Here is a 19090-nt window from a genome sequence, read left to right on the forward strand (position 1 = left end):
CTCTAGAATAGTCATTTTATCCTAAATTTCTCTGTGAGTTTTAAACTTATTCTAAACGGTCAGAATCAAATACCAGGAATTTTTAAGATAATTTGATAGCGCTCACAGTGCTAAGTATTCCGAATGAAGCCAAAGGATATCAACAAAAGATTCATGGATGAACCTTGGCATGGAGCCACGAGCCCCATCTGCAAGTCACACATTACATATTGTTTGCATGTGATTTGGTTTTCCTTAACCCTTGAGGTGCACACTGGGATTTCCCCAAAGAGCTCCCAACACTGAAGGCTTATCTAGCAGCGCCAGTGGATTAATTGGGAATGGCATGCAGGACTCCTGGGAAAAGTGGTTCAGAACAAAACTGCCTGGGGCAATTGAATTTCTCATGAAAAAAGGCTAATTTTCAAGTTATACAGAAGCTCAAATACACACATGGTCTAAACCGTTCTCTCATCTGAAATCAAGGATTATGGAAAGCCAATTAATATAGGATTGCATTCCGTAGGGTTAGTCAAAAATCCATACATAAGCTATTGTTTTTATTAAATTATATGATATAGAAACTAAAACTTGTTTCTTTGAGCCACTGGTCTGAAAGAACAAGACTCTAGTACAATCCATTCTCTAGTCAATGGCAGGCTTCATTAGCAAGGTATCATCCATCACAAGTCTATGTGAATACCATCATAGTACTTTGCATTATGCTAATCACCATGGTTACTTATGGAGCAAAGAATTCTTTAAAGAGGCATGAAATTGCCCATGTTGAATACAGAGCATGAGAAGGAAGGAGAAGAGGAGTAAGAGGAGGAGGAAAATATATCATTTCTTTTCTCCCATGTAATGCATATGTGTGTTCTGAAGAAAAACCACTGTGATAGCAAATTACCTTAGATGGCCAAGATTATGCAAATAAAAATTACTGAAAATTCGGTCGATGGGAATTTTAAAGCAAAATATTTGGGAAATTAGAATTTGAAAGACCTTGCTATTAATGATTATTTAGAGAGATAGGGGGGGAAAAAAACTTCATATAACTGGCCAAATTTTACTTAAGATATGCCTTTCACAGTATCTGACATATAGGAGACATTCAATATGCATTTGTTAAATGAATGAGAACTTAAACATGTCCAAATGTTTCAAATTAAAGATAACCATTTTATTAATAGTGACTAAAACAAATAGAAAACCATTAGCAACTTGATCTCAGGTAACCAGCCTCAGAGGGGAGAAGTCAGATCAATAAAAAAGGAAACACAGCTCTCAAATGGATAGGCCACTTTGTGGGAAAGGAGGGAGCGCTCCGGTTAGTATCTGAGATCACTGACTGTTTTTAAATATGGAAGGGGGAAAAAAATTGACAACTTTTCCCAATATTTTAAATCATCTGGCCTGGATAATTTTAAGAGTCTTAAAAATCAAGGTTAACGTACGTGGCTAACAAGAAGTGTTCTTAAAATTTTCCCTACAAAAGTCAAAGAAACAGCACACGGTATAGAACAGGAGTCTGAAGTTCTCTCTTCGGTCTTCTCAAAATAAATTTACAAAATGACACGTATTTGTCGCTAATAATGAATATACACATCCACATATGGTGTTACGAAAGGGGGAAATGTGCATCTCGACACACGCCCAGACAGCCCCACCTCAGACAGACACACCAGCTGAGCCATCCCCAGGATAATTAATAGACTGTTTTAAGGGGAAAACCTTAAAATGTCCCCCACAGAGAGAACAATGTATTGAGAAAAACAAAGGAAACAAGCCACTTACCTGGCTGTTTTCCTTTATCCACATCGAGTCCACGAAACTAGACACATCTTTTATAAAGCACATCACAGAGAAGGCTTCCCCTTCCTTCAGGAGAGAGCTTGTTTTGGATACTGACACAACTGGTACAGCTCTGATGGCTAGAATAAGAAGAAACGTGGCCCTCAAATTATTTGTTCCATGATCATATGCCACTGTCACCTACTGCTTTTCCTCAAATGCACCCAACTTATTTGGGCGTCTTTTAAATAAAATCTCAAGTACTAATCAATCTGTATCACTTGCCTATCTGAAGACATCAGCAATTAAATCTTGCATCCTTCAAGCAAATTCATTAATATTGAGTGAAAAAAATAGGAATGTCTGCTTTGAGATGATAATGCTCCTGGCCAAAGCTATTTTGAAACAGGCAGAAGCCCTGGCACAGGGAAAGTGGCTTTAACCCTGATGGTTTCATGAGGACGTGACCTACGACTAATTATATTCTTTCAACCAAACAGGCATCTTTCCCATGTGCCGTAGTAATAATATCTTGCTCATTTCTGAAAAATCTCCATTTTAAATAGTCAAAGTTTCCTTAATCCCAATGAGCGCCCTTTTTCAAAAGCCTTCATAAAAACCCCTCCGTAGCAGAATGTCACCCGCTGTTGAATTTGATGAGCTCGGAGACACAAAAATCTAGACATCTTCCAGCTACGAATTTAATCAACATAATGCCACGATGATAACAAGGGCCATACTCTGTTGGTGCTTTCCTCCTCAGACTGGGAATAAGTCTGGGAATGCATTAAAATCAAATCGCTGAGGAGAAACTCAATTCCTCTATCAACAGTAAATCAAGAGGTGAATAATGTATATGCTAATCTTTCCCAACAGTGGAATCAAAGCTCCCCAGTGAGGTTCCCTTGGAAGCACACCTCATGCGGTTATGAAACTCTGGGGGTCCTGATGTTGTGAGGTTTCACACTGTCCCCGGGAGAGTCTACACACCGGTTTCTGGCAGATGCACCTGCCAATGGTGGCCGTGCACTGGTGGTGTGGGGCTTGGGGCTACGAAACAAAGAATTCACCGGCCACTGACAGTAGTTGGGAGCTGGGGAAAGTGATGAAGAGCCAGCCACCTGACCGCTGAGAGTAAGACAGACCAGGGAGAGGAGACAAGTCACCCCTCCATCAACAGATGCTCCGCCTCCCCACGAGAAAGAGAGAAAGGGCCCCTACCTGCCCTCACTTTCAGGGTGAATTTCTTGGACAGCACCGTCCTCCCCTTCTGGTCCGCAGAGCAGTGCAAGCAGAGCCGATGATACTCGCGCTTCACGTTTCTGATGGTGATGCCAGCCTTGGGATCAGCGACGAAAGTCAAGTCCTTGGGAAGAGGCTTCCCCTCGCACCCCCTGAGGGAGTAATTGGTCACTTCTGGGTCTGTCAGAGGACAGCGGACCAGCGTATCATTGCCTTCTTTCCCATACAAGGGAAGGTCAACGAGGAAAAGCTTTGCAGGATCTAAAGCATATCAAAAATCAGTCGTCTGAATGGCAGGCCACAGGCACCGAGAACATTTTTAAAAGATCACGGATGACTCCGCATTTTGTTCGTTCTTTGCAAGCATAAGTAGAATTTATCCAAATACTACGAATTGAGTAACAGTTAACATTTGTTATACACTTCCCCTGTGTCGGACACTAAGCTCGGACCATTACACTTTAGCTCATCTCATCCTCGAAGCACCCCGACATGATGGGTACATGCTTACCCCCCTGATGTGATGGGCACTATGCTTACCCCCCGCCCCTTTAGAGGTGAAGAAACTGAAGTCTCAAAAGTGACTCTCCTAAAAAAGTGACATGGCCCAGAAATGGCTGAGCGGAACTCAAATCCCTGTCCAACTGATACCATGATTTGAGCCCCTAAAACTCGGAGGGTATTTTACTACAATAGTTACTATTCTTCTACAACAGGGAATACTCAAGCAGCATGGGCTAAGACTAAGGCTGTGTGATGATACCCATTAGGGTCAGGGAAAGGTGTTCTTTCTCTCCCCTTCTGGTGGTGGGGCGGGGCCTTTCCAGAACTCCCAGTGGCCAGGACCTTTCAGCTTCTGCATAGAGCCTGGGAGACCATCAGCCGGCCACCCTGTACAAATGTCATCATGGCCCCCCCTCTTCCTATTTCTTGAAAGATATGTATAAACATAAACTTCTGGAAATCAAATGAAGCCATATTCCCAAGGGGGGTCTTATGAGTTTCGGGAATGCTATGGCAAATACTTCATCATCCGAACCAGGACACTTGTGAGTGAAGGGGAGTGCTATTAATAATTATGCCAGGACACCAGGTGTGGACTGGAAAAGCCTCGGGCAGACTGGGACCTCCTATAAGCAACGACAAACCTCATTCTGTACACACAATATGCGGCCACCCCTACCGTGTAAAGATAATACAGATAGATGGTTGGGCCAACAGATCATGTTTAAAATGTTTTTTTTTTTTAAGGGCACTGAGGGGGGCACTGGATGGGATGAGCACTGGGTTTTATACTATAGGTTGGCAAATCGAACTCCAATAAAAAATATACAAAAATAAGTAAAAATAAAATAAATTTTAAAAAATTTCTTTATTCATTGTCCATTCCACTTGGAATTCGGTGTCCCACAAAAAATCAATTTGACAGTGGTGAAATAGATTTACCATCTGATTTTAGGAAAAAAAAAAAAAAACAACTTCTAGAATGAATAATTACGCATGTCCCAGCCTCACTCCTTTGTTCTATGAATAAAGCACGTCATGAGGATAGAACTGAGGTCCGAAACCATCGCTGGTTATCATTCCATCTCCTCTTTCTCAGTTGCTGGAAGCCAGCTCCTACAATGCCCCAATCTCCTTCACTGCTGTAACATAAACCACTCAAGTATCCAAAACATCTCAAATCAGTAGTAGTTTAGTGTAGCTCTGATTTATTGAGGAAGACTTCCCTTCTAAAAAAAAAAAAAAAAATCCATGAACTCTGCGAGACTGACTTGGCTACTTGAGCAGTCTCCCCCCATTTATTCAGTCATCTACCCACTGTATGCATATGCAGAATGAGATTTCATTACCACCTGGAAATTAGAGTATCTTCTCGAATGCCAATGACCAGCACACAGGATACCTCCACAATTACAGAAACATACCCAGAGGCTAAGCTGTGCCTTATCAACGGGTAGGTCTCAGTTTACCCACGTAGGAGAATAACAGATACACTGAGGAGAGGCAACCTTCTCTACAGCGAACACGAGGGGAGTCAACTTTATGAACCCTTGAGAAAGCTAGAATTTGCACGATTCTGGTCTCCTGAACGACAACAATTACACCAGGAAGACAGGGCAGGAAACTCTCAGTGTTCTGGTAAGAAACCGAAACTCTTGAGGTCCCTCAGACCTGCAATCTAGGACAGATGTATTCATTATTCCCCCACAATACTGTGGATGAGGCCTCCTACGTAGTCCCGTTTTCACTGGACAGAAACTCAGAGCCAGGACCGGGACTCTATTCTTCCTCCTATGACCTGAGGATGCGTCTCCTAAAGCCCAAAGTACTTGTTTTTACAGCAACAGAAAGAGCCTCCTGCCTCCCACACATTAGCAAACCTCCTCTTGACAAGGATGTTAAGCAAACAGAGGCGAATCACCGAGTTTATCATAGGAAATGAGGTACGGAAATCCAACATTCATATTTTTCTTCTGTTTCTAAAAAGGTCACTATTTTGTTTTGGTTCTTTGTTTCTTTTTCTTTTCTTTTTTTTTTTTTAAACGAATCAACTGACAACTATTAAAGAACCTAAGAGGGACATGGGGTGATTTAGCTGACTGGGTTATTTTTCTGGAATTTGCTCCCTAAAAGTGGGTCAATTCTTTTTGAAGTGTTGGTCTGTTTGGGCCTTCCGAGGCCTTTCGTTCCCTGAAGTGTTTTTACTAAGTGGGAGTATCTAGGATCTCAAGGCATTAAAATGCAGCTTTCCCAAAGGGCCTAATTTATTCTCAGGGTTTACTCAGAGTGCCAGGACAAATGGGCTAACCATATTGTAATCTCATTAGGAAGAGCAGCACAGGCTCACAGACCTTCAGCTGAAGTCATACCCACAGCCACGATGTATCAAGAGATGGTGGGGGGGCGGGGGGGGGGGGACCAACAAAGAAAAATTTGTTTTAGGCTTTCTAGACCTAGCCATATTTTCTCTATGGCTCAGCCATCTCTATGTCATCCATAATTAAGAACAGGATATTAAGTTCTCTAAAGCATAGCATGAAAGAAAGCCACACATTTACCTCTGACAAACACATAAATGGACCTGCTCAAGCCATCTCTGTTGGTGCACGTGTAATTGCCCGTGTGGCCAGCCTCTGCCTTCTCTGTGATCCATTCGTTGTGTGTGTTCTCATTCAGTTGGCCCAGGGTCTCAAAAGTCCACTTGACAAATCCTGGATCGGTGCAGGACAGCCTAAGCTCGTCGCCGACACTGACTATTAACTCTGATTTTGCTGGATGGATGGATGGGAGAGACGGTTCCCCTGGACTCACAGATGGTTGAGAAGAGCCTGCCAAGAAAAATAAGAATCGTGTTGAGTATGATCTTTTCCTTGGCGAAATAAAGCAACTCTTCCAATATTGATTTCCATCTTCTGTGCGCTCTACAATAAAAATAGGACAAAGCTGCCCCACTATTTATAGTTAGAAAGAGTTCTGTTTTAAAGTTTCTTAAGTTCATCGAGAAAATTATTTTCTGCAACTCTCCATTAATCCTGAGGGTCACACTTGGTATGCAAGCCATCCTCGCGGGATGCCACGCATGGCCCTTCTCCGGGTGAAACACACAGCTGGGTCAAGTTTCCACTCTGAATATGGGCCATCGAAATGGTACTGACATGCTGACGCCCTGCTTAGAAACAACAAAAACAAAACCCCACACTATTACAAACAAACAAAAAAACCTACTGGCCTGTTACTCTTCTGGCAAAATGTACATGACCATGACATGGGTTGGCTGTGAATTCAGTTATTTGTGTGAAATTCTCCTTATATGGTTATGTTCCCCAAAAGGAGAACTATTTAAGAGTCTCAAATAATAAGGCAGCACATGAAAATCCCATTTTAAAGATCACACCATGAGGGCAGCCCGGGTGGCTCACACCTTCAGCCCAGGACGTGATCCTGGAGACCCAGGATTGAATCCCACATCAGGCCCCTGCATGGAGCCTGCTTCTCCCTCTGCCTGTGTCTCTGCCTCTCTCTCTCTCTCTCTCTCTCTCTCTCTCTGTATCTCTCATGAATAAATAAAATCTTAAAAAAAAAAAAATCAGACCATGACATAACTCATGACATATGTTGGGCTGCAGCCTAATCAAACTAATGCCTAGATAGGCTTCTTAATATAAAGATGCAAACTTTAGACTCGGAGTATGAAACTTGAAGCTTAGAAAATTCACGGCAGTCCATTCATTCATTCATTCATTCATTCATTCATCCATCTGTTGCATGAATGCAAATGTACCTGTTCCTTATTCACGGTCTGCAAAAGCTTCGAGCTGGGTGCTCGGGAAACATCCACATAAGTGCAACACCTGGTTCTTACACGCACACCAGAGTTTAGAGAATACACTACTCACATGTCACAATAAGTGAAACACAGCTGTTCTGGCTTCAAGCTGAAGAAGAAGGAAGAGGTGGGCTGGACCTTGACCATATCAGAAGAGGTGAAAGAGAAGACAGACATGGGCCGTAGATGTATACCATAGAGACCACACAGACCATACAGAGACACTCGATATTTTCCAGCAGAAAAGTGACATGCACAGTAAGATACCGAGATCTTCTGGATTCAAGGAACTCAGTGAAGAGCTCCAGTCCTCAAAGGTTGGCAGAAGGAATAAGACCTACAGTAAGGATCTGAGACTAAAGGAGCATTATTATACCATCAGAGGAAAAACACATTAATGGTTCTAGTGTAATTAAAACTACAAAGACTGACTCACATTCGACCTGGGTGAGTGAGTGGGAAGAAAGGGTCCCCGGGTGAGGTAGGCTAGAGCAACAGGGTAACAGCACTCCCCGCCGGGGGGTGGAGGGGGAGGGAGCTTTCAATCACTTCTGCAGGGTCATAGGCAAAATGGCATATCTATCCCCTCCACACACATACAAGGTCGGAGACAAGAAGCGACCTGAGTTCTGATGTTGGAGTAAAAATCCTCCAATCCAGGTGGAGAAAGGAGCAGGTGGGAGGCAAAGGCAGCAGGTAAGCCACGCCAGGAAGCTCTCCCCAAGTCTGGCATGACTGGGGGTGGGGAGACATGATCAGAAACGTGTGGGGCCAGGAAGGCCAAGAGCCCTGCTCTCAGGGGCTCCCGGGCCAGTGGATGGGACTTCTCACCTTATGACCTGCATTTCACATGGTGGAGGAAGAGCAAATAACGTGTGAAGTTAAAGACAGGATCAGGGGATGCCTGGGTGGCTCAGGGGTTGAGCATCTCCTTTGGTTCAGGTCATGATCTTGGGATCCTGGGATCTAGTCCCGCATCAGGCTCCCCCGCAGAGAGCCTGCTTCTCCCTCTGCCTATGTCTTGCCTCTCTCTCTGTGTCTCTCAGGAATAAACAAATAAATAAATCTTTAAAAAAAAAAAAAGGCAGGATAGTCAAGGGTGAGGGCTTGTGGAAAAAAGAGGCACACACAAAATACCAATCTTGAAGAGCTCTTCCAGCTAAGAGGGTATAGATTTGAGATTTAAAAGTCAAACAAAAATGAACAAGCTACAACAACAAAACCACCACCAGAAAGGAAGAGGGTGGGAGGGGAAGGCAACACATCAGAAGGTTTCAAAGAGGTGGTAGGGACTAGGGCAGATGCTGAGCGAGATCAAGAGGATGAACAAAAGTGACCAAGGGAACAAACCAAATCTATTTGGTGAGAAAGAGACTGCAGGAAATGCAAGAGTACAATTTCAGGTGAGTGGGAATTTCCATGTGCTCCCAAGGTCAGAGGCTCTACGTGTAGACCTCTGTGAGAAGCTATGGCACCGGAAGGCACAGAAACAGATCTATAGTCAAATGAGGGATCCCTGGGTGGCGCAGCGGTTTGGCGCCTGCCTTTGGCCCAGGGCGCGATCCTGGAGACCCGGGATCGAATCCCACGTCAGGCTCCCGGTGCATGGAGCCTGCTTCTCCCTCTGCCTGTGTCTCTGCCTCTCTCTCTCTCTGTATGACTATCATAAATAAATAATAATAAAAAAAATTTATAGTCAAATGAGGTGAAAAGTTCCAGAAGAGGGGCGCCTGGGTGGCTCAGTGGTCGAGGTCTGCCTTTGGCCCAGGGCGTGATCCTGGAGACCCGGGATTGAGTCCCACATCGGGCTCCCTGCATGGAGCCTGCTTCTCCTTCTGCCTGTGTCTCTGCCTCTCTCTGTGTGTCCCTCATGGATAAATAAAATAAAAATAAAAATTAAAAAAAAGAAAGAAAGAAAGAAAGAAAGTCAGTCCCAGACGAGACTTGTTGACATGTGAGGACAGAAGAGGAGAGGGACAGACCAAAGATGCTCTAGAGCAGCAGTGAAACCATCCCCTGCAGGTGCATATAGATGATGACTGGTCTCAATTCCAATTTGTTACCCAATATTTCATCTGGGCACCTTTCAACCATGGCTTCAATTGCAGCTGCGTGAGGTCATGCCAAGTACACCCCAGATTGAAGATACTCAGCAAACCTCGATTCGCAGAAGGTAACAACAAGGTCGATTACAATCATCAAACATTATTAAGCACCAATAACACATGAAGGGCTATAGGCAAGATCATCTGTCCCTTGCTGGGCTCAGCATCTAAATGCAGGGGGCCAGAATAGGAAACGAAGTGCTTGGGATTGTTTTCAGAGTCATATGCGGTGTTAAATAATGAAAATGGGCACAGCAATAAATGGAGACGCTATTATGTCAATTATTTATCCCCTTTTAAAAAGGGAGTTGTTGCAAGGGAATAGCAGTGACGTTGAAAGAAAATTTAATCCAAAAATCCTTAAAGAATTTATACTGCAATACACTTCAATCAATTTAGCTTTCTCGGGAGGGGATCTTAAGGGCCATAGGTGCATGGCAATCCAGCTGAATAACCATCGCCAACTTCTGGAGAAGTACCGTAACCAATGGAAGCTAAGCCTCGCTGCGTGACCTCAATGGCAGGCCACTCTACTTCTCTGTGACCAAGTTTCCAGATCTGGAAAATGATAAAAATACCCTCATCTCCTAGAGTCCTTATGGGAATCAAATGTGACAAATCCATGCAAAGAGCTTAAGACAGGACAGGGCACTTTGAAGATGTTGGCTTTCACACTGAGATGGTCGAGCATACTCAGTAAGAGCCTGGCTCTGGAGTTAAGACTCTAGATTTGCATCCTGGCTCTGCCAAGGAGTTAAGTGTGTGATCCTGAGGCGAGTTACTAATCAATTCTGTCTCGGTTTCCTCATTTGCAAAGGAGGGACAGCAACAGAACCTATTTCATAAGGCTGTCATACAAAGCACTCAGAACTGTTTCTATTACGTAGAAAATACATAATAAATGTTAGACACAATTATTCTAAAAACAGAACCTCTTATCACCCCTCCAGTCAGTCCTGACTCACTCACTTCCCATGAATGTAAACGGTTCCATCATTTCCCAAATGGGTTCCTGCCTGACTTCTGCCTCCTTGGCAGCAAATCCCAGCCATCTCTCCTTTGGAGCCTCTGCCTCTCATCCTTGCCTGCCGTTCCTCTCCTGCTGCCCCACCCCCGACTAGCCACCTACTACCACCCAGACAGATGACATCTTCTCCTAGGAGATCTCTGTGCTTCCAGCTCATCAAACTCCCAACTCATCAAACCTCATAGCCCTGAGATCCATCAGGCCAAAAAAAAAAAAAAAAAAAAGAAAACCACTGTCCTTCAACAACCCCAGTCCCAGCTTCAAAAACCTCTGTCAGAGGCAGCAGCAGCAGCTAAGACTGACCTCATGGATAGCTCACAAAGCACCTGCATGGGACTTAGTTTCTAGCTGCTTCCTCTGGACTTTTACCTCCCTCTCCAGTAAGACAGAGTCTTAGGCTGGCGGGCTAAGGAGCCTATAAACAACTCCATCCCTTCGTGGGCCCATCTTCCCGCCCCCATTCCCAACCCCGGAACACATCTACTCCACCAATTCACCTTCTTGCCATGTGGAAAGCCCTGTTTTCCATAGGCATTGGTCCCTAACCACGATCACCTGCCCTCACTAACTCCATCCAACATGTCCAGCCCCATCACCCATCCGTTTGTTCTGACGCTCACCATGTTCTAAATCTAAGTCCTACCTCCTCCACCTACTCCAAGGATCTTAAATTGTATTTTCCCCCTGGCAAAGCCATAAAAACATACATTTCAATCCCTGAACATAGAAAAGATCGGAGGAAGGACAGTTTCCTAAGTACCTAGCCCCTGTAACGGGTGTCAACAGTCCACTGACCTATCCCCAAAAGAGGACAGATGTCATTTCTGGTGTTCCACTAAGAAAAGGGAGTGGGGTTCTATGCATCCATTAAACTGCTATGGATGCTTCTAAAAAAGAGTCCTCCGAACTTGAGGTCATTGGTTTCTGCTTTACCTCTAGAGCTTTAGAGAATAAATTTTAAGATAATTGGCACCAAAAGATTAAGGGTTTTATTTTCAAAGTAAATTACTTATAAGTTCAACCCTCAAACTCATCCTACAAAATGAAAATAGAGCTTATATTAGAATGGGACCCTAGGTATTATTTATTCTCTTTTTCCCAAACTATCTTGAATGTTGTTATGAAGCTCTTACAATAAAGACTAGAGATTCATGTTAAAAAGTATGTACCTACCCTTATTATATTTAAAATTCAATACCAATAAGGTATTCCAACTGAGCTTAGAAATTGCCCTGAAATTACACATTTTAAAAAGGTGTCTGGTACATAGCAAGTTCTCAACAAATGTTTGTTGAATTGGGTTTTATCTACATTAGGAGTCTCTGCATTAGAAAATGTACGTCCCTAATCATGTTTGGCTAAGGCTAATTTAAGAGTTGTTTTCTATTCCCTGAACACATGTTAATTAATGAGCCAGAAAAAAAAGAAAACAAGATAGATGGCAAAACCTACCATTCTGGGGGCCAACTACTAGAGCATATGATGGTTCTGGACTAAGAATTCCAGGAACTAATCAAATATTGATATATTTATCCCAGGTACCTGGCTAAGGGCTGAACCTAGAAGGCAGTCCGTGCTCTCAAAGAACAAGAATGAGGGAGAAAAGGAGCATTTATGAACAGTCAATAAGGTTGCAAGAGTTTAACAATATCACGATAAATGCCAACATACCCTCTATAACCCCTTTCGCTCATGTAAAATCCAACCATATCCAAGAGAACCGAGAAAGTAGGGATGCAAACAGATATTTGCACGCCCATGTACACAGCAGCATTATCTACGATAGCCAAAAGGTGGAAACAACCCAAGTACCCATCCACAGGTCAATGGATGGACAAGTGGCAAGATCGTGCAATGGAATATTATTTGGCCATGAAAAGGAAGGAAATTCTGACACAGACTACCACATCCACGAACTTCAAAAACATCCTGCAGCGTGAAATTAGCCAGAAACAAAAGGACAAATGTCATATGATTCTACTTACATGAGGCACCTCGAGTACACAAATCTGTAGAAACAGAAAGTAGAATGTAGACACCAAGAGACAGGGGGAGGGAAGAATGGAAAATTAATGGGGCTAACGGGTACAGAATTTCCATTCACAACATTGTGAATACACCTAATGGCACTGAACTGGACATTTAGAAATGGTACTTTTTGTACTGTGTGTATTTTACCACAATAAAAAAAACCCTAGGGGCACCTGGGTGACTCAGTGGTTGAGCGTCTGCCTTTGGCTCAGATCGTGATCCCAGGGTCTGAGATCGAGTCCCACATCGGGTTCCCTGCGAGGAGCCAGCTTCTCCCTCTGCCTGTGTCTCTGTCTCTCTGTGTCTCCCATGAATAAATAAATAAAATCTTTAAGAAAAATCTTAAAAATTTAAAATAAATTTAAAAACCCTAACATTAAACAAAAAACAATTCTTCAAAGCCCTGGCTGGTGAGCCTCAAAGCTGCTCTGCTCTCCTGGCTCTTTCTTAGCTGACTTCTCTGACCTCTGGTATTGGCCTCAGTGAGCCCCCTGCCTTTGTTTTAAATCACACCATCTAAAAAAATTAATTGTTGTCATTATTTGTATTTGTCCCACACAGTTGTGCTTGCGGGCAAGCATACCATCTTGGTTCCCATCTCTCCGCTACCTGACACAAAGCAGGCATTCATAAAAGTGCTTTCAACTTTCTGGGCTGAATAAGCTCTAAGTTTTAAACCGGGGACTTTGAGTGCTCAAGACTGTGAGGTTCTTCTCTCTGGCACCTCTGCTCTCCTGCTTGCACCATCAGAGTCACGTGGTCTTATTCTCAAACTGTCTACAGAAGCTAGACTTGTGGCGTATTATATATACAGATTAAGTGCATGTTATGAAAATTGATGAAATAGGAGTGTGTGTGTGTGTGTGTGTGTGTGTGCACGCTGAAAAAGAGCTGTTGATTCTCTGGTAACAAAGAAACCCTCAAAGGGTGACTCAACTAAAAGGAGTGTCCAATTAAATGGGATTGAAACATGAGAACCTGGGGGGGGGTGACCACCAAGGGCAGGGGGGCTCTTTATCCCAAGTGCTATTTCATAAGCACTACACTAAAGGAAACTGAAGTTAGAAACTGCATACCTGGCTTGCATTCTGGGTGTGGTGTGTGGTGAGAACTCCCGCCCCTCATCCCAAACTCAAAGTCAACCAAAACTCAAAGAAAAGGTTCTGCTTCTCCATCAAAATGAACACAGCTGTCCATCTTTCTTAAGGGAAAATAAACTATTCAAGATACACCTGTCATCTTTGCCATCTGTCGATTAAAAGACTAATTGAGAGTCCAGGCTGCACTGGTCCTATAGAATGTTCTCGATGGCCAGTGTAAGAGCCACCTGCTTGAGTGCAAGGCGCTCCCTGGTCAGCTCCGCGGTGGCTGGACCACCCATTATTGCAAATGTTGTCCCAAAGATCCCTCCGCCCTAAGGGGTCTATGCACTTCACAAATGTCTAAGCTGCAAAGACTGGATTTATAGCCGGAGTTAAAAGTAAGGAAGTCATTTCAAAACCTTTTCTCCTTTGGACACAAATATAAGGAACCAGGTAAAATAACGGCAGGGAGGAAAACCCACGTAGAGAGGCCTATTCTGGTTTTGAGGAAGTAGAAAAGGACCTATAGCAAAGACAAAGCTCCAAGCTCCATTGTAGTCCAACTACTCTTTAGTTCATGTACTATTTATTTAAATATTCTATTTAAATTCAGTTTGCCAATATATAATGCCCAGTGCTCATCCCATCAAGTGCCCTCCTCAGTGTCCGTCACTCAGTTACCGCATCCCTCCACCCACCTCCCCTTCCCCAACCCTTTGTTTGTTTCCCAGAGTTCAAAGTCTCTCATGGTCTGTCTCCCTCTCTAATCCCCCCCCCCCCCGCTCACTTTCCCTTATAGTCCTTTTCACTATTTCTTATATTCCACGTATGAGTGAAATCATGTTTGTCCTTCTCCGACCAACTTACTTCACTCAGCATAATACCCTCCAGTTCCATCCACGTCGAAGTAAATGGTAGGAATTCATCCTTTCTGATGCACTATTTAACCACAATTTGTGATTCAGGAAAAGGGAAAAAAAAAAAAAGCTCATGATTTGTATATCCTACTGTTTCTGACATACTTTTAGATCCCCACAGGAATAAACTGGATAAAAACCAAGATGGAAGGATCCTAGTAATTGCCCACAACACCCATGAGGCTTTAAAAACAAGTAGATGATACTGGAAATAGAATAAAGCTGGGGTGGGAGGAGAGAGAGTATGAGCTCAGTGAAAACCAAACAAATCTGGAGAAAAAAAAAATGCTCTTGCCCAGAGAGGGGGTGGGGGGGCGGCACTGTAAATCCACTCTGGATCACCCTTACAGAGTGAAGGAAGCCATGCGATGGAGGATCCCAGAATGGCCCCCACTCTACTGTGGTGAGTTCATGCTACCATAAGCACTGAAATCTTTGGCTTCACCATGCATCTGTTGCATAATCATTAAAACGGTAGTGAACCAGATGCTGATGGAGGAGCTCAGAGACAAATGCAATACAAATGAAATAAAAACATGGAAAGGGGATGAACACGTTCCAGGACTCAAAGGGAGCGGCTACTCTTCGGCCTAGAGCACCATGAAAATGTCCAGAGGGATGGGGGCCCTGAGAGCTGGGCCAGTAAGACTTGGTCCATTTGCATGTGTCCATGTTTATGTGTAATCAAGGAGGGGAAAGGCAAAGGCAAAGCTCTCTGAGTGCAGAGGTGTGTGGTAGTCAGGAAAAGCTCCTCCCTACAAGCACCCCTGCTTCCTGCTCCTACCTCACCCTCAAACGGTAAGCTCTCAGAATCCAAAGCAAAGTCTGTGTCCCCAAAGCCTCACAGAGCACCAGAAATACGGAAGGGGACAATAAATGCATGGTGACAGAGTTACTGCATATATTAACTGGGGAGGTGCAGGACAGGGGAAGGTAATTTGGAACACCATCCTACAGAGGAGTGCTTCTCGGGATCTCGGGTGCTTTCACCCCACCCCGTCTTCTGGGAGGTCCATTTCTTGCAGGGACAAATCATTTTTTAAACGCTTTTATATTATCTATCATAACATGGAAAGTAAAAGAAAAATTCTGGTGGAAAAACATGAGCTTTCCGAGAAACTTAACTACCTTCCAGCCACATCCTCCCAAACACAACACCCCAATCCCTAACTTTTAACAGCACCTCCATGGACAAGATTAAACAGTCCCCTACTGCATCACAGAATTCCAGATTCACAACTCTGCTGTTTCCAAAGGATTTTCTGGGTAAGGGGGAGTTCAGATGTATCTCTAACCTTGTAATACAGAGATTAAAGCACTTACCCAGAAAGAGCTCATTGTGAAAATCTACTCGGGTCAGACAGGAGGTAAATACTATAATAATTGACACGATCTCCTCACTGTCTTAAGTCTTTCACTGTCCTAGTCCTGTGTCCGTGGACTCAAAAACCAATTCCTTGGCACGGTGCAAATTTGTACTTAGTCCTTAAAAACAAAATAACTTTGCTATTTGCGGGCCAGGGCTCGGTACTACAAAATCATACAAAACGTGTTTCAGTATTGGAGACAGTTCACAGTTTTCAAGCCTTGTACAATGATCAGCCATTTGGAAGTCAGTTTAAAATCCCAAAATAAGAAAGACTTCACTGAAACACAGTTAAAAAAAAAAAAAAAGGCAGCTCCTTAAGTGTATTCCAGCGTTGGCCTAATGATGATGAACTAATTGACAGAAGGGAACCAAAGGACAGGGAAATAAAAGCTGGAGCATTAGTCATTACTGGCAGAGAGACGGATCAGTAACAAAGCAGGCACTTCTCAAACTGTCTTCATTGATGAACTGGTAACTGAGCTCCTACCAGTGGTCCTGGGAGAGGCTGGGAACCAGGAATACAGAGCAGGGGCTTGGGGCCCAGTGGGGGAGATGGACTCAGAGATAATCACCGTAGAAGCGAGCCAGCACAGCCAACAGGGGAAACTGGGGCGGCGGGAGGGTCAGAAAAGGATTCCCAAAGCTCAAATTAAAGAATGTGTGTGACCTGGTGAAGCCCAGGGGTGGAGGAGGAGAGAGGTCTATTAGGTGTGGGAACCGCAAAAGCAACTATCCCAGACCTAGTAAGTGTGTGCTTAGTATCACAGGATCGTTCAGAATCGCTGCAGCATCGGGGTGTGAGGCCACGGGTCCTGGGGGGCACCATCACCTCAGGGCCCCCTGTGTCACAGTTAAGGGGGTGAGCCCACCCTGATGGGGAGCTACTGATGTGCGCTTGGGGGGAACCCCTCAGGGAGCAGTGAGGGTTAGGACTGATGGGTAAGGGTCTGGGCTGGATCTGGGCAGCGAAGGAGTGAGAGGAAGAAGAGAGAACACCTGTTTTTGGCTTAGGTGATGGGGAGACGGGGTGCCAACAGAAGAGAAGAGGAAGAACACGTTTAAATGCATATGTGGACCAGTGGGAGGCACTGAAACGTCCTGGAGATCAAGCCAGGGGTGGTGGCTGGTGTCAGGGCCACCAACGTCCTCCGCAGCACACCGTAGGCGATGCAGGGGGCGAGGGGTAGTAACCAGCCATGTTCATAAGATCTTCGAGGGTGGGCATGGGGAGTACAAAGAGATGGCCCAAAACGGAATGACAGGTGCAAGGTGACTGGAGTTGGGTAGAGACGGGGAGCAGAAGTGAACAGAGAACCAGGCCCACCACCCTCCACGCACAGGACTGGTCCCTGACCGACGTGAGGAGGGACAGGCCATGGCGCGTCCTGCATGCCTCCTGACAACCCTAGTCGTTCACCCCACGTTCACTCCTGGCATTGCCCCACGCCCATAGCACCAGGCTCTCCCACGGTGCCACAGTCCTGGCAGGTGGGAGAAGGAGCTCTGGCTGGCTCGGGCTACTGGGGGAGGGCAACGTCGGGGCCAGCCAGGGGCAGAGGGAGGAGCAGGGGGAGGACTCTCGGAGCTGGAGAGCAGGGGAGCCAAGGGCTCCTGGGGGGGAGGGGTGATGAGCATCCTCAGGGGCGGGGGGGAGGATCACAAAGAGCAAAGAGGATTGGAAGGCAGGCAGAGAGGACCGACCAGCAGAGAAGGCCAGAAAGTATCCCGGCCACAAGCTGGTGCGCTGTTCTTGCCTGACCTTGGGGGCTGAGGCATGTGGCTATAAGGGGCATTAGCCCACTTGGGGTTTAAAGGCACCAAAGCCAAGGTGAAAACACTAATTTCAGGTCCCTTTTGCTCTGGGCCTACTCATTTCAGAAAAATACCTGTGGCCCAAAGGGGCCAGGGGTACCGCACGTGGGTCCTGCATTCTCACGGATGTCCAAGGAAACAGTGGTTCACCAGGCTCCCCAGTGCTAAGAAAGGGATGTCCCCCCATCACCAGGGGTGGGTGCTCTTCTCCGGGGGGGGGGGCAGGGCCAGGCCGCATCACCCATCCTACCTTCTCACCCACTCGCTTTTCTGTGGGCTTTTCAGCCGGGGGGTGGATTCACCGGTGGTTTGGACCCTTCCTGCCTCTGCAACTGAGAGCGGTTTCCTCCCGGGGGCCGGGCCGGCTCCTCTCCTTTCTGCCTTAACCACGGAACCGGTAGGGTGCGTGCCTGGAGAACCCCAGGCCTGCTCAATCACCTGCGTGGAGCACACCTTTCCCGTTGCACTATTTGCATTCACTGCTTTTCCGGCCGTTACCGGGATCCCTGGTCAAAGTCTGCACACCCGGTCCTCTGCCTTAAAGCACCTGCCACTAAGGTCCCCACAACACTGCACAGCGTGGAGCTTCACTGTAGCCAGAGCCTGGATCCCTCCCTGTCACTAGGTCCTGATTCACAAGCATGCCATCTGATGGCAAGAGAAGACCCCCACCCCCACCCCTTGAGCTGACTCTGATGTTTGAAAAGGACCCCCCCAAGATCAAGGAGATGTTAAACATTCTGCCTGCCTCTTAGGACACTTACACTAAGAGGACCTAGGGGCCAAGGTTCAAACTTCCGGTAAATGCCTTTTCAAGATACAACATCTATGAAAGCTTTGCTCAGGTTGAAGGAGACTAGCAAAATTATTAATTGTTTGGTTTCTGCTACGATATGCAATATTTGTAGGCTTTAGATAAAATGTGTAACAGCCTGTTTTTGCTCTTAAGCAGTTCAGGGAAGGGTGTGAAGGAAAAAAAAAATGTCATGGTGGAGAAATGCAGCTCTGGATTCTAAATCTTGGGCAAGTCACTGAGGTTTCTCTAGGCCTCCATGTCCTCTTCTAAAAAATTATGAAGAGGTCATCAGAAGCTCTAGAATTCTAGGATCTGTTATCAAATACGTAGGCCAGGCAAGTGTCAAGATCCCGGACAGTGGCTGGACAGACCAGGTACTCAGTTCACTGCAGCAAGAATGAAGAGCAGTGATTCTCTTGTGACATAAATAATGTAACTCATCACTTACTTTGTTTTAAAACTACTGTGGGAACAACAGAATAAGGGCCTAGACGTGGAATCTGATCCCTGGCCCTCACCTCTTATAAAAGGAACAGGAAGGGGGCACCTGGGTGGCTCAGTGGTTTAGCTCCTGCCTTCAGCTCAGGGCGTGATCCCAGGGTCCCA

The 19090-nt window shown here is 45.3% G+C and overlaps 1 protein-coding gene across 1 annotated transcript in view; it reads right to left on the reverse strand.

Moving 5' to 3' along the window:
* Positions 1-19090, reverse strand: part of LOC112912780 (mast/stem cell growth factor receptor Kit-like) — a 73185-nt gene that overhangs the window by 39822 nt on the left and 14273 nt on the right. Inside the window, exons 3-5 of the mRNA XM_072745217.1 lie at positions 6078-6347; positions 2995-3276; positions 1777-1913 (exon numbers count right to left, since the gene is read on the reverse strand). Coding sequence (XP_072601318.1) covers positions 1777-1913; positions 2995-3276; positions 6078-6347 — 689 coding nt within the window. The remainder of the gene's footprint in view (positions 1-1776; positions 1914-2994; positions 3277-6077; positions 6348-19090) is intronic.

The sequence above is a fragment of the Vulpes vulpes genome, unplaced genomic scaffold (assembly GCF_048418805.1).
Source record: "Vulpes vulpes isolate BD-2025 unplaced genomic scaffold, VulVul3 Bu000000661, whole genome shotgun sequence".
Lineage (NCBI taxonomy): Eukaryota > Metazoa > Chordata > Mammalia > Carnivora > Canidae > Vulpes > Vulpes vulpes.